Source organism: Culicoides brevitarsis, chromosome 2, assembly GCF_036172545.1.
Source record: "Culicoides brevitarsis isolate CSIRO-B50_1 chromosome 2, AGI_CSIRO_Cbre_v1, whole genome shotgun sequence".
Classification (NCBI taxonomy): Eukaryota; Metazoa; Arthropoda; class Insecta; order Diptera; family Ceratopogonidae; genus Culicoides; species Culicoides brevitarsis.
In genome coordinates, this window is record NC_087086.1 from 529,963 (window position 1) to 546,362 (window position 16,400).

General features: G+C 30.2%; 2 protein-coding genes across 2 annotated transcripts in view; both read right to left on the reverse strand.

The window, feature by feature from the left end:
- The window catches only part of LOC134830352 (kinesin-like protein GA13060), a 46,033-nt gene extending 30,897 nt beyond the window's left edge, over nt 1–15,136 (reverse strand). Inside the window, exons 1-3 of the mRNA XM_063843805.1 lie at nt 15,090–15,136; nt 14,344–14,991; nt 393–540 (exon numbers count right to left, since the gene is read on the reverse strand). Coding sequence (XP_063699875.1) covers nt 393–540; nt 14,344–14,991; nt 15,090–15,136 — 843 coding nt within the window. The remainder of the gene's footprint in view (nt 1–392; nt 541–14,343; nt 14,992–15,089) is intronic.
- On the reverse strand, nt 281–15,145 carry LOC134832179 (uncharacterized). Its single transcript, XM_063846118.1, has 4 exons — nt 15,090–15,145; nt 14,344–14,991; nt 393–540; nt 281–289 (listed from the first exon to the last, which is right to left on the reverse strand). Exons 1-4 carry the CDS (start codon nt 15,140–15,142, stop codon nt 281–283), a joined length of 858 nt encoding a protein of 285 aa, XP_063702188.1. The 5' UTR covers nt 15,143–15,145.
- Between the last annotated feature and the right edge of the window lie 1,255 nt (nt 15,146–16,400).

The window sequence follows — 16,400 nt, forward strand, 5'->3', positions numbered from 1 at the left end:
TTATATATTTTATGCGAGGACTCGTACAATTTTGTTTGCGACAATCTGGTCACAAAATTTATTTAATTAGTGAACCGTAAATAATACAAGTTTATTGATTTGTGGTTGTTATGCCCAAGGACAATCAATCAAATCTAACATTCAACGAAATTGAGATTGAAATTTTCCTTCTCATTAATTGAAGCTTTTCAAAGAAATTCTCTTAAAGAGTCGAAAATTTCTAAAAAATTTTCTTAAAAGATCAACAAACAAAAATCTACTTAAATAAATTAAACTAATTTCAAGTTTCCTTTTGAATAAATCAAAACTAAGATAATTCAATTGAGAATTTTAATCAAATTAGGTCTTCATGTGTGTCTTTTTAATAAATATATCATATAAACGGTACATACCTTTCCGAATCCCAAATTCTCTCTGTTTGCTAATCGTCGAGCAAGAGCAGGCGGCACAGATGGCGGAGCTCTTTGAAGCGCTCCGCAATAACCTCCTGCATTCACATCCATTGTTCGTGACTTTGATGACGCTACTTTTTGTGCAGCTCTGAAAAGAAATGTTCAAGAGACAACAGTTAAGTATTTGAGTATAACGCACTTTTTTAAAAAACATTTAAATCAAGAGGCAAAAAATAAAAGTTTACAAGTAACAATGTTGAATGATCCTTAGAACATAATAACGATTCATCTTCCTTTTCATCAACATCATCGTCACTCGTGTCGTCATCATTATTCAACATACGCCTCTACAAACAACGAAGCACATTATCATTGGATTACGTGAAGAGCGAAGAGAAACGTCACCAAAGCAAAGACGAGCAAAAAATATAATAATAAAGGATGAAGATTTCCGCTACTTCATTTATTATTTTGAATGTATGAGTATAAACTTCGTAATTTTTCTTTGAATACATTTGAAAGTATCATTTGCAAGAAATAAAAGCAACTTTCAAGTGTGTTCGTGTTTCTGTCTTTTTTGACTTGAAGTCTTGTCTTGTTATGAAAAATGATATGATTTTTTAGATAATGAAAATTATCTCAAAAATACGCGCTTTAAAATAATTATTTTTACAAAACAGTTTTATAATTGTTTTTTCGTAAACCAACAATTATTACCATAATAATAATAACAAAAAAGCACAGTAGTGAGATGAAAGGAGAAAGAGAGAACAATAAAAACGGAACAAATTCAATTATTTTCCTGTGAAAACTACTCCAACCGTATAAAATTGAATTGAATTCAATGAACAGCATCACAAATAATAAATTGAATCCTTTCATAGTAGGTGCTTTATGGAAATTTCATTATTAGTTCAAATTGAATGAATGAGTAGGCTTGTCGAACACGACAATAAAATAATAATCACGAAAACAATCTGCTTTATTATTATTATTCACAATAATATCGAAACCTATCGCATTGTTTATGTGCCAATTTTGTGATCTTTTAAAAGTTCAATTTAACGGCATGACGGGTGTCATCATTCGGCAAAACGGAAAACCAAACAATCACCAAAATAGACATCACATCGTGTCAGTTATTTTCATTTTAGCTAAACTTCAGTGAAACAAATCATCAAGTGGTCGGTTTTTCATGTGCATTCTAAACAATGAATGTCAAAAGTGGTTCGTCATAACGTTCAACCATTCTTCTTCGTTTCAATATTCTTCGCTTCACAACATGCACGCACACGAAAATTTTCAATTAAAATTTTTCACTTTTCATTTTCATTTCAAAAAGTTAATCGTTTGGAATATGCGAGCATTTCGCATGATTTTTTAAAGCATAATTTATATCAGGAAGGGAACAAATCGAGCAATGAAATTAAATTATGATGGAAATTTTAGCTGAAAATATGCTTTGAAGCTTGAATGACAAAAAAATTAAATTTGCTCTTGAATGTAAAATTTTTGAAAAAAAAAAATCATTTTCTCATTATATTTAAAACAAACGTTTTGTTATGAGCTAACCTTGTTTGAGTTAAAGATAAACAAAACAAAAAATATTTTGTTTTCTCCTCATTTTTTTTAAGTGAACAAAAGCCATAAATCAATCAAAAATTTCATTAAAATCCACTTATAACAAGAGCATTAAAATTAATAATCATAATAAAATGAAATTAACACCAATATTTTCCGATAATTTATTATAATGGAACGAAATTTCGACAGTTTCATATGTTCGTGTATTTCTCTTGTTTGTTTGAAAATCAGGGATGGGAAAACGTTTTAAATTCATTACGAAAAATTCATTTCGTGATTGGCTTGATATACGCATTTTATAATAAAATTTATTTTTTTGTGTACAAAAATTTGGAATTTTTTCATGTGTACATCACAAATCGAGAAAGAAAAAAACAATCATTTTAAATATTTTCTCTAAACAAAACAAAGAAAACAAGTAGCTGTCGAAAGAAAATTAATGCATTGTGCTATTCTTTACTTTTCCGAACACAAATATAAGAGGAAAATAGAATAATCTTATTTTTCTGTATTCAATCAGACATTGTGCAAAAATAGCAAGAATCAAATCGAGTTTACTGCATGTGCATGATGCAATTTCAATTTGTTCAATTTTTATTTCATTATTGAAACACAAAAAAAAACAAAGGAAATTTGTTCAAAGTAGCAATACAAAATAAAAACATTTATCATATCATGTTGGGTCTTCTTGAAAAACTCTTCTTTCACAACTAAAATGATTAATTTGATCCGTGTTTAACATTGCGTCAATAAATTATACTGTGGTACGTGCCTGTTTCAACACATAAATTTCTTTTTCGTACCAATTCCGAAGTGAAATGATATACAAAAGTGTTGGAAAAGCAATACAAGACGAAATGAATCAATTTTCCTGTGTGCGATGGTAGATAAGTCTCGAACATGTGTCTCTTTTGAATAAATTGTCTCGAGTCACAGAGAAGAAAACAATCTTCGAGAAACCAAAAGAATTGTATGACCCTCTTCTGTGTGTTCGGTATATCTATAAGACAACATTGGTTATGAAATAAATAAAATAAATAATAAAAAATGTACGTGAATCTTTTCACACGTCGAATAAATCAAAAAGTATTAAAGAAAAATCTAAACAAGTGAGAAGAAGCAAAATAAAATTCACAAATGAGATATTTCTGTCGTATTTCTGCTTACATAATCTCCAGAGATCTATAAATCAAGAGAAATTTTCATAAACAAGAGCTGCATACGAAAACTCGAAAAATAGAGAAATTCTATCAGCAAGTTGGTTATTGGTCAAGTAACTAATTTCAAGTGTCTCGACAACATTAACTCTTATTAAATATAATCATCTGTTACATTTTTTGTTCTCATATAACAATAGATAACGAGAATAATGGAAAAAGATTAGAATCAATCTGATCTTATTTTCGTTTCTGTCAGATTACAAACTGGATTACAACAAATGGTGCAAACCATAAGTCGTTAAAGTGCATTAAATGAGAACATCTCGCTATATTTGTTGTCGTCGTCTAAGAAAATATATTTTTTTGTTTGTTATTTTATTTTCTACTATTTCATATGGTACGAATGAAAACCACACACAGACAAGCTCTCGTATATGAGTGTAAATAAATATAATCTGAACGTGAAGAAAAACATTCTTTTTCTTTACAAACTAACATTATTTTACTCTAACAAGAAAGCGTATGATAACATATGGGCAATATATCATACGAAATTGTTCGCGTCTCGTGTGACAATGAAACGGGTGAAATTATTAAATGTGAAGACAAACGAGACAGCGTTAAGTGTCTCTTTCGACGTGAGTTTGGAGCCTTGAATTAATTCAAAATTACTGATTTTAAAGGTACTTGACCGTGCGCATCTCGAGACAACACAGACACAGCAATAATAAAATAATAAATTTGAAACAAAACCTCCATTAAGGCCATGGAGCAAAGAGACAATTGTCGTCGTTGCAGAGAATTGCCAACAAATAAATCGTTACAATAACTGTAAATGGCAGAGACAATGTTTTGTTAATATTAATATATCTTCCTTTTCATACTTTTGTGTCTCTTTGCCGGGGATTTGTTGAAGAAAAAAAATATATTATAAAAAAAATCCAGACACAGGTGTTATTTCAAAGCTAATATATGTAGAAACCGGCATACAATATCAAATTTATTGCAATGTATTAACAATAGCGAATGCATTATACGAGAAAAAGAGCGATGGAAGACAAAAGGTGCTGATGTCAATAAATATTCAGTTGAAAACTCGAAGGGAGTCAAAGTCCTGAAGTAGCTGTGACTGCGTAAAGTGATGAATGAATGCACATATTGGCGTTGAATGAGTTACTAACTCCCCTCGTTGTTGTTTTGAGGACCGAGTGTATTTATAAGACTTTGAACAAAGCATTAGTTTATGAAAAAACACAACGAAAGAAAGTGTTGCAACTGTTCCCCCCTTCGTTTTTTACGTTTTTAACACAGAATTTTAAATGAAATTCCGTCAAAAACGATGACGATCGCACGATTGCAGTCGTCAGTTCAATTAGAACGCTCATTTATCTTTGGGAAAAAAAATAAAGAAAATATTATACTGACAAAACCCATATTGTGGATACATGGATGGTTTTCAGGCAAAGTTTGTTTGCATGGGGTTATGTCACTTTGGCATCATCAATAACGCAATGCACGAACGCGTATGACATGTAAAAAATTAGAATAACGAACCATTTTTCATTCTCCTTAAAGTACTTTAAAACGAATTTTCAAGTCTAACTTTCAATATCTCGAATAAAAAATCGAACATATTTGAAGAAAATTGACCAATGTTAGTTAGTTAGTTTATCCTCTTATCACAAAAACCTTGCGAAAACTAAACTTTTTCCTCATCTTCTCTCTTAATATATAAAAATTGTTACAAAAAGAAAATTTTTCATCACATCTCATGGGAAATGCTGTCATGTCATGAATATTACCATCATCATTGCGATCGTCGTTCGTTACGTTTTCTCGCAATATCTCATTCGCTGTGAAAAATATAGCAAGAGTCAAGTATTAAAAGCATCGTAATTCGTCTCGAGCCCTGTTGTTGTTGAGCCCACAAAGAATGCAAGACGAAGAACAATTTTTTAACATTTTCACCTCTATCGTACTCTTGCAAAATATTAGCTTTGCCGCAAAGAAAGGAAAAAAAATGAATGGAACGAGCAACAACTAGACACTAAATTTTCGCCACACACTCGACGACTCGACGTGTAAACAAGTTCTGTTATAACGAGACACGTATCGCCACGAAAACCTACAGCAGAGAGACTAACGATAATATCTAGACAGTTGACGTTAATACTTATATAGATGTTGCACGAAGAAAGAATGTAACATCTCTAAATTGTCAGTCTTTATTAGGTTTTCTTCTCCTTTTTTTGTTGTATTAACGTAAATAACAACCAATTTACAGGTTATTTTCTCCAATATTGACACAGAAGAAAGACAAAACGTCTAATGATGTGCTTTTCATTAAAAATATTAGCTATACAAAAGCAAAAAGAAAAAAAAGTAGAAGGAGGCATCGTGGTCACGTTTAATCCAACATTATGCGAAGTGAAGAAGAAGAAAATCAAAATTTGATTGACTTGACAAAATTGAATTTTTCGATGAGGGAGGAGATTTTTCATCTTGAACAAAATAAAGTCGAACAAAAGCAGAGAAAAGGGTGTGTGCCGACATTTAAAAAGATGATGAAAACAAATATGTTATTCAAATTTATACACCAAAAATATCAAATTTATTACAGTAAATTACTCTCCTATGAATAAAATATTCTGATATTTTGACAGAGAGACGATTCCATTCAAAATAATGATTTTTTGGTAGTTTATATGATGATGTGACGAAAGAAATTGCGGATGAGAAGAAGTTTATGAAGGGTGTGTTAGTGAGAGATGCTTTACATATTTGTACCATTTGAAAATGCGCTAAAAATAAACAATGCTTTAAAGCGGAAAAAAATTTCGGTATCTTTTAAAGACGTAAATTTTTCATGTTTTATCTCTCAAAATGAAATTTAATTCATAAGAAAACTTATAAAATATAAAATCATAATCCACAAGAAAGAAAGTAGACACATCTGTCTCAAATGACTCACTTCTGTAATTATATTTTCATTTTCCTTTTGCAGTCCTTGCAAATAATAATACATCTTCTGTCTTCTGTTGGTATGCAGAAAACGAAGCAAAATCCCAAGGAAAAATCAGTATTAATGAACACAGACAGATTTTAAATGAATCCAACTTGACTTTACGAGTGAAATCAGAGCAGTTCTTTATCTCCGCATCTAACTATTACTTTCCCATTACAAACAGTAGTGCGACAGAGGTATTTTAAAGAAAAACGGAAAAAGGAAGGCAAGAAATGATGATGACGTATCATTGCTCCAACAGAGATTTATTATTAATTTAAACATGACAAAGATATTTCGAGTGCGTTCGCACACAGCGTGAAGCTACCAATATAGTGTCTGGCGTGATTTAATGATTTTCTAAAGAAAATTTCACTGTGCATAAATAAACAACGGAACAGAGACAAATTTTCCGAAAAATATTTCTCATCATCATCATGGCTTGCGGTTTGCAAAGAAGGATTTTCGTTTATTTATTAATAAAAACCACGACGACGATTAAACTTGTCTTAAAACTTTCCCAAAACTATGTGCGAAGAAACAATTTTCCTTTCACAAGTAGGAAATGCGGGAAAATATAATATTATATCAGAAGCGGCGGTAACAAAATAAACACTTCTCACCGCATGAAACTCGATATTTGTTTGTTCTCCATGTCAAACGACGGCACAAACAGAGAAGTATCGTAAAAGAATTCCTTCATATCATATAAGACAGCATTAGACAGATTATGTCAGTTTGTTAAGAAAAGCTCTTATTTACTTGTAGTTTCTTTTACGGCAAAATCCTCTTTTTTTAAATAACATTTGTGCGAAGAGAATCACGTTTTCCGACAAATGAACCACGAATTGATTAACTTCTCTACTTTAGATGATAATTTTCAGACTATTTTTCGATTTATTAAGAGAAACTTTTTCAAAGTTTTCAAATAATTGGTTGAAAATCGTGACTCAAATTATATTTTTGATTGTCATTTTGTCATATCAAAAGAAAGAACGTGTTGTAATACTTCAAAATATGAAAATCACGATAATTTAAATCTGAAATCAGTAATTGATAAGACACGCATTTAATTTCATATATACGATAACATTGATTTAATTACGAAAGTTTCGAAATAAATAAATTATTTCATTAGTCTGTGCGATTTTAAGCGCGACGTGCAAATTAAAGGGGTTTTCAATGAATTCCAAAACGTTAATTTGACGGTAGAGTAATTTAAAAGTCAAGGAATAGATGCTTGTCTCCTACTCTGTATCATTTTCCCCCTTTTTCACAGAAAAACAGATAATTACAAGAAAATACATCCGTTTCGCCTATCTTTGAAGAAAATCTGAGCATATGTTTTCTTTGCCACTGTTTGAATTATTTATTTTCCATACGTCTCATGCACAGAAAGCAAATACAAGAAGGAGTATCATTTAAATTTAACATTTTCCTTTCTTATCTGCTTAGTTCGAAATTGTGTCAAGAAGATGCAAAGCAGAAGTTGTTGTGAAAAAGTTCTGTGTGTAAGATAATTTGAAGAAAAGTATGATAATCGTCGCCCTATTTATGCTGTAGACACAACATTTACCCGTAACTTGACATAACATAAAAATTATTGCCATATAAATATTCACACACATACAGAAAAAGTTGTTTTTATTAAAGAAAAGTGTCGTGCTATTTTTTGTCATTCGCATCAAGCATCAAATGATGCGACACCCAAACGCGGAAAAAGTAATAAAACACAAGATTTGCATATTTCTGAGTTGTTTGTGCTTGTTACTTGTTGTAAAATAAAAAGTGATAATCGTTTTCCATATTTTTGCCCCCTTTTTTGATCAGCCACACAGAAACGCCGTAGCAGATGAAAAATCTTTTTAAAGTTTGGAATTTTGTTCAAAAAGTTTGTTTATAAATGCAAAGACGACGATAGAGTAGATGATGTGCGAATATTTATTGTTACGATTATGGGAAAAGTGTATATTGCTGAGAAGATAGAACGGAAGGAAAACCATGGTATGTAAAGTGTTTTATCGCTTTGGCTTGTTTGTGTTCCAATTTTTGCCATTTTCGCAACTTGCACAAAAATAACTATTCATTGTTTCGTTAGAAAGTGTCGAGAGAAAAAAAAAACTTAAATTACGAAATTCTTTTATTTGAAATCTCATTGCGGCTCCCCTTTTTACTGCTTGAGCAGTACTCATGAAAATGACAAAGTCATTCTATTAAAACACTTAATTTGGGTGAATGCCTTTTCTTGGTTTATAAACACATAAAATCTTCTTTTTTCTGTTTTTCTTCACGATTCTCCTTCAATTTTTTATAAACTGAAATTCAAACTGTTTTATTACTCGTCCTAATAGATATTACTTTTATATGGGCTTCTAAATAGAATGTTGTGATTCTCTTTTTTTCTAACGTTTTTTTTTACCATGAAAAGTATTTTAATATAATTTGAAAATAAATAATTTAAAGGGAAAAAAACTTTTCGCCTTCAAATCACACAAATAAAAAAATAAAATTTGCCTCAACATGGCACTTCTATTCTTTTTTGTTTTACAATTCATGCAGGATATGACACGAAGTTGTGCGTCTTTTTCAGTTTTCAGGTAAAGACAAAACGAACCGAAACTTGTTCTGCGAGAAGAGACGTCCCTTTCTTTTATTTCCCTTATTTTTTTATTATTTCATAAAAAATCACGTAGCAGCTACTTAAACATTTTTTCCTCATTCAAGTAAACTTTTTTGTGCGAGAAAAAGTTTTATGTCTCGTTTTGATTGCGGTGATGATGAATGTTGTAAAACAATGAAAAAAATAAAGAGCAAGGATTTTTTTTTCGTTAAAAACAATGTTGAAAAAATATGGAAAACAATAATAAATTTATTTAATTAAGTGGATGATATTTCGTTAATATTATTAAAATTCCAACTGAGAAGTGAAAAATAAATTCTGACAAGCATTTTAATTATTTCAATATAAAAAATTACCTTTTGGATGGCGATGATGTTGCTGTTGACGCACTTATTGAGCCACTCATTTTGTTTATTATTAATTTTTATATAATTATACTTTTCAATTTTTTTTTATATTTAAAGAAATTAAATATTTACATTATATTATGTTTATATTGATATATTTGTTCGAATACGTCATCATTTTTATACCTATAATTAGCACAAATTTATTTATTTTTGTACGAACACTTAAAACATCATTCAATTAATCGATAATGGAAAAATATTGCTAATTAATTTCGATCCGATTTGATAGAAAATAATATTTTTTTAATTCAATATTCGATATTTACAGAAATTTCGCACTGAAAATTTTTTATAATATTTTTTTTATTTAAAAAAATGTGTGAGCAAATGAGGATCGTTAAATAAATATGTACTTTTAATTTTGATCCTAATCCAATGTTTTTATTATTTTTCACACACATAGGCACCTATTTCAATTTTCATGTGCAAAAATATTATTTTCACGTTATGCTTCACGCTTTGCTGCGCTTCTTTCGAACTACAAATACATGAGCTGACCGTGTTGTGTTCACTCAATTGCCTTATGGTTTAAAATTTTGCAGCTTGTGTGTCTCCTGCGTGTCAATACCGCGACTGATCCCGTGTTTTGCTCTGTTTCGATTTCCAAGAGTACTACGGGAGTTATAACATAAAACGATGTTATGAGAGCAGTGTGGCAAAAATTTATTTTATGAGCTGTGTGTTGATGATGATGACAATCATGCGAAAATGTGTGTGACGGAACAAAAAAATCCGCTTAAAATGTAGATAAAAGCTTGTCAAGAGTTTGGATCCCGTTTCATGTTTTACTCTTCAATTTTGCTCTCATATTTTCCATATGTTACTATTGTTTGTGTTTGTCGAGAAACATCAAAAATTTGTTATTTGATCCGTGAAAAAACTTTATAGGATCATAAAAAATTTAAAAGCAATTATTATTACTTCTGTGAATTGCGACGACAATGAAAATTTCAAAAAAGAAGAAAATTTTCATGAAATCGATTTCTAACTTTTTTTTGTATGTATCTCAGGTTGAATTGATATCAATTTTCAAAAGATCCGAAAAATAACAAACATCAACAACAAATCGTTTCTGTATCGAGTTCTCTTTCGAATATTGCATAAATCGAAAAGATTACGTTGATTTTTCAGCTCAACGTTGACAGAAAAATTCTATTGTTGGAAAAATGTAACGAAAACAAGAGAGATCAGATGATCCAGAAAATATTAAAAGCAAATATTTTTATATCTATTTTTTTCACTATAAACTAAAATAAAACTTAGAATTGTTTTAGTTTACATTTTAATTCAAATCTCTAAATCTACTTTATTGAAATTGCTTGTTGCTTTACTTTATCAATATTTCCATGGATATCGATAGTTGGTTGAATGTCATCATAATTGGGATTATGTGGCAAATATTCGTTATAATTAACTTAATTCTCTAAACTAACTCTGTTTATACGAAATTTCCATATCTATTTGTTGTGTGTATCGTTTTGTAAATATCTCTTAAATAAATAATCCATTCCATTTTGGCAAATAGACACCGCAAAACGATTTAATTATCCTCTTGCAATTCAAACTAATGATGATTATGAATTATCATACAATTTCTCTTTAGTGTCTCTTCAGCTTTATTTTTTTTTTCGCATTTCAGATTTGAAAATAAATTAACCAAAATATAAATAATTTACATTCCATTTTTGATATTTATTTATTCAGTGGCCATTTTAATTACTTTATTTAGTTTTTCACTGCTGCAAAAATGATGACGGTATTTGATCCGATTTATTTCACAAAAGTGTTTGAATGAATGGTCGAGAGTTAATTACACTTTGCCGAGTATAAATTTGTGTGCACAGTGCACCGCAAATTTGTGTCATTAATAATTTTGGTTTTATTTATTATGCTGACGGATTTGCATCGCGTCGTTGTTTTTTGTTTAGAAAATGCAGAAACTCTGCATTGCACAGAGCGAAAATGAGCAATTAAGAGACTTTTACTGCAGTATCTGCGAAGTGAATGTATTTTATGGGTAAACATTAATTATAATTAGGTGCAATTTGATTCTGGACTGGATTAATAAAACGTCGAAGAAAATTATGTTGTCAATTATGGCAATTTAAACTTCAAATATTTACTTTTCTAACTTGGCTTGAATTATAATTCGCAAATTTAAATTAAAATTCACACAGAGTTCAAATACGTTTGGATTTTTCAGCATACGGATAGATGCTATCAATAAATATTTTCTCGTCCTTCTTATTTGTCTCACTGCTTATTCAATAGAATTTCGATTTTGCATGCGATAGAGAGACTTCTTATTAAATATTTATAAATAAATTTTATTTTAAAAGCTCGATTGTATCATAGAAACACGAGATCAAAATACCTTTATAATATTGGTATTCAAATGGGATAAAAGGACATCTCGTCATGCAAAGGTATGCAGAAAAATTATTCTGTGCTACATAAAAGAACCACAAATGTATGTATATTGAAAAATTTTTTGCATGCCCGATGATGATAAAAATTCCAATATTTTTTCCGATATCGATTGAATGTGTCGAACGAAAAGAAAGCAAAGTTTTTGTTACTTTTTAATGTAGGATCATTGAATCAATAAACCAAACACACACACATATTGTGTCTCTTGAGATCCTTTTTGCGTCTGTTTTTTCGGTTTTTCTTATCGAATTATATCCTCTTTTTGTATTAATAATAATCAATGTTGATTCAATATAAATTCATGAATTTATGATTGTATATTTTATTTAAACATTTTTTTTGTTTTTCGTAAAAATTCACTACAAAAATTGGTCAAGTTTTTCAGTCCAAAAGAAATTCGATATTTTCACTTCTAAAATCGATCTTTTCTATTAGCTACGAAATAAAATTATTATTGCGAAAATTTCTATTTGGCTTGCAAAGTATTTATTTTTTTTATAAATTTTCTTATAATAAACCGCCCGCTAAAACTTTTCCGAACAAGTCACTCCAACGGCTAAATGCCGACTGAATTGTTATTTGCACAAGTAAAAATTATTTGTATGTTAAAGTGATGAATGAAGCAGGACGAGACGGCAATGTGTTACGTTATTCAGCAGTATGCGTGTGAAAATGGAAAATCGAGAGAAAATTTCGGGAGAGTAAAAGAGAGAGAAAACTTATGAATGGGAAAACACGTGGCTATATGATGAGAATGTTAGCATAGGGTAGTAGAAAAAACGTAAACAAATAAAATTTTCTCATCTACAATGGAAAGTAAGAGAGAATTTTATTCAGCGGGGATTTCCAACAAAAGAAAAACATTTATAAAACAGATGTTATTAAGACAAATTCTCTTACTTCGAAACGCATTTCATTTTTTATTTCCTCTTCCGATAAACTTTAGTAAGAAACGAACAAACCAAATATCTAAACAATAAAATAAGAAATGCAAGAAATGTAATAATATACATTGTCACTCGAAGTTTATTGAGATTTGAGTGTGACCCCATATGTTTGTTTTGAAATTCATTTGTCTCATAAATACTCGAAATGTTGAATAAAATAAATGTTGAATGTGTTTACATGTGTTCATAGTATAAGAAGAAGAAAAATAATCAAATTTGTAGCATCAACAACTTCTATAACGAGGGTCATTAGAAAAATGTCTTGTTAATAAATTCCTGTGGAATGTAAATATTTTGGGAAGAATGAGATGAAATCATTATCCCAACCATGATGACAATAGCAAACAGATTGTTTGTGACAATTTATCTCAGAATATTTACTTTTCAATCCCTCACAATAAATCTTTGATTAAAATCTTCACATCATTTGCATTACTAATGCATGGGACAAGGATATATTACGAGAATTCATTTCCTGCTTCATTCGATCCAACATGCACTGTGACAACATCTATTATTTAGAACTAGATATCTTGCTCAAAAACGTTTCTTTGCAAAAAAAAAAAAAACGTCGATTATTTAATATTTTTGTACGTTCCAAAGATGCAACTGGATAGAAACTTGCATGAATAATAAAAATGTTTCAAATATTTATTTTATTGCAGCACGTGTCACTTCAATATTTTATTTGAAAATAAAAAGTATGTTTATGAGAGTGTATTTGTTGCCTGTTATGCCGAGCACACAAACAAGGTATAAGGAAAATTGCTTTTTAAAATGAATTTCTCTTTGCAATTATTCATTTAGTGATATTTTCACGTGCCAGGAGCGTTTTTTTCTCTAAAAAGTGAGCATAACATGTTACAAGTCAATAAATATTGCACACATTAAAAGAAAATGTCACTTTAGTTTTACCATTATTCTGATATCACATTCACATTTGACGCTCTCTCAACCATAAACCATGACAAAATGTGTCATTATTCCGAAAAATATTGCTGCTGCACTCCCCATTTGCCAAAGAGACATTCTGAGAAATCACGCCTCAATTCCTGGATTTATTTTCTATTTTTTTTTTTTTCGTTGATATCAATTTAAACAGAGAAAAAATAACGAAAACAATAGAAGAATTGGAATCACGTCGATAACGAACAGAAGTGACTCTTGTGCTCTGCTCAGCTATTGACTGAAAGTAAAATGTAGGTGTCATTATTATTTTCGGTATTTTATGACATAAACAACTTTCCTAATAGGCAATGGTAGTTCAATGCATATCCTGCTGTTTATTTGTGGAGTAATTTGATTTTTTATGTGAGCATCCATATGGTGCGAAGGAAATTGGATGTTAGAAGGGAACTGCTTTGATTTATTGTGACAGGTTTAAGTGAAAATTGAATACTTTTGGGAAACGAGAACTTAAAATTGTCTTAAAAAGCCGACAGAGAAAAAGAAAAAAAAGTAACATTTCTTGTTAATACTAAAAAATTTATCACACATTCAGAATTAACTTCAAAAAAGAAATAACAATCATAAAACTGTCAGAAATTATGATGATTGGCGTTGAAAATTGTCGCGTGTGGTCTCAAAAAGTTTTCTCTCAGATATTTTTCTCGCATCAAAGTGTCAAACGAATCATATAATTGAAAAGTCTGCGTAATAAAAACGTTAACGAGGGAAAATGTGACCTAAATGTCGATGAAACGAACGAAGAGTGAAAGTTGCAAAAACGTGTTCAAGAGCAACGTTCTTCAGGTATGAGCAATTAAAAGTTATTTCGAGATCATTTAAATGCTTACCTTTCCAAATAGGCTGCCGTTGCAAGAAATTGTGCCGTTTCCAACATCATATCAATTTGCTGTTGCCTTTTTTCATCGCCACTAATTGGATTCAATGCTCCAAAGATACTTGAAGGACTTTCGTTATTGTTGTTATTATTGTGCGTATACGGAAAAAGTAATCCTCGACTATCTTTCATCATCATTTCGTTTCCATCAGCGCCGAAACTTTGATACAACTTTTGTTGAAAATATTTTAAAACATTCGGTTGAAGTACATTTGGCATCGTTATTGTTTGTTCCAAAACTGCTTTTGCCTGATCTTGCAACTGTACTTCAGGAACAGGAAATGTCGCTCGTACCTTTTTACCTGTAATACTCGAATTCCTTGGCGGAACTTTTGGTTTTTCGCCTCGCGTTGACGTTCGCGCATTCCTTTCTGACCCAATTATCTCGTAAATGTGAGAATTCGTACTTTGATGACTACTTGAGACACTCTCGTAAATTGTTTCACTTTTATTGCTGATGATTGGTTTTCGCGTTTGCGGAACACTAATAGGTAAACGACTTCGTTGCTGATTATTAGAAGGCGTCGGAAAATAAGGACGATGCAAAATAGAAGGGCGAACAACAGTCTCCGAATCCGACAAATTTGCTTTGCGGGAACAACTGAAATGAAAAACGACAAAAGGTATGCAATGAACATTTCACATCAATACAAAATGCAATGAACATTTCACATTTGTTCGAGATTAAAAAAAAGTTACCTTTTTGATGGGTGAGCTCTTACAAATGACGGCTTCTGTGGCAACATTTTCATTAATTCTCTGAAAAGAAACAAAAAAAAAAGTTGTTAAGCAGTTACCATCAACAACGGTATATTTCTCTGATAACATAGGTAGCAACAATGTAGACAAAATAGTGCACAAAAATAATAAAATAAACTTTAAACCATAAATTAAGTTGTATATCATTGCAATTGTAATACAACATAATTTTTACCTTCTTGTTTGTTCTTTTCGTTCGTTTCGCAATGTTACAAGTGAATCAGCGTAACACGCGATTGATAAAAACAAATGGAAACTTTAACTTTAAACTTCGCAATAATTAATGTGACGACAGCGAGTCAAGATTATAGGCAAATATAAATGAAATTTAAAGAAAAAATAGACTTGTCTGAATGAAATTGGATAACAAATATTTTTAAAAAGCCAACAAATGATCATTCATCAAGTATTAGAGTGCTTGTAATTCTTCTTAACTGCTTCTTCGATCGTTTTATGTTCAAGTTTATTTACTTTACACACTTTTACAGTACACATGTAGTCAATAGTCAATAACTTTAAATTTTATCATTGAGTTATGTTTAAATGTGTTTAATGAATAAATATTGAGCTAATAAAATGTTGTTAAAATGCTGGTTGCTGTGAAAAAGAACAAATTCACAAGAATATCAGATTGAATCATGACAACTTTTTTACGCAATGCCCAAAGAATGTATAGATAAACAATTACAGGTGTCGAAATTTTATTGAAATCTGATAGTTGTTTTTGCTTATCGAAAGAAATGTCGGATAAAAACCCCAAAAATATTGTCGACCTACTTCGTTTGTGACTAAACGAAAGAAAGATAAGAACTCTGTCGTCGTTCTAAATTATTGATTTGATAATAATAATTTACTTGCTACAAGAGAGATATCAATATAAATTACGACTAAATGAACATGTCGAAGCCTATAACTGAAAATGAATTGGTCGAGCAATTTGCGAGCAAGAAAGGATTTATGAGGCAATTATATTTTTACTACTATTTTATTATTGAACAAGTCGATAGTAGTCTTTAGAATCGTCTCTTTAATTTTTTTTATTCATTTATAATTACAAGCCCACATGTTTTTGTCTGTATCATAAACGATGAAGTCAGTTTCTTACTTTAAAGAACTTAAAACAATGCGTTTCTTTAAGTCAGAATATTTACTTGAAATGAAAATTGTATTAAAACTGCATAATAATAACAATAAAGGAACAAATGGACTTTATGATTCAAAGAAAACAACATTAAACAGATTTCACACTCC

What these genes read in the sequence shown, in the direction of transcription:
- LOC134832179 (XM_063846118.1), bottom strand. Translation starts at nt 15,142, where the DNA reads ATGAAAATGTTGCCACAGAAGCCGTCATTTGTAAGAGCTCACCCATCA. An exon ending in AGAGCTCACCCATCAAAAAG is followed by an intron (nt 14,992 to 15,089) that starts GTAACTTTTTTT and finishes TTTTCATTTCAG; the next exon opens with TTGTTCCCGCAAAGCAAATT. An exon ending in ACGGCAGCCTATTTGGAAAG is followed by an intron (nt 541 to 14,343) that starts GTAAGCATTTAA and finishes ATTTCTTTTCAG; the next exon opens with AGCTGCACAAAAAGTAGCGT.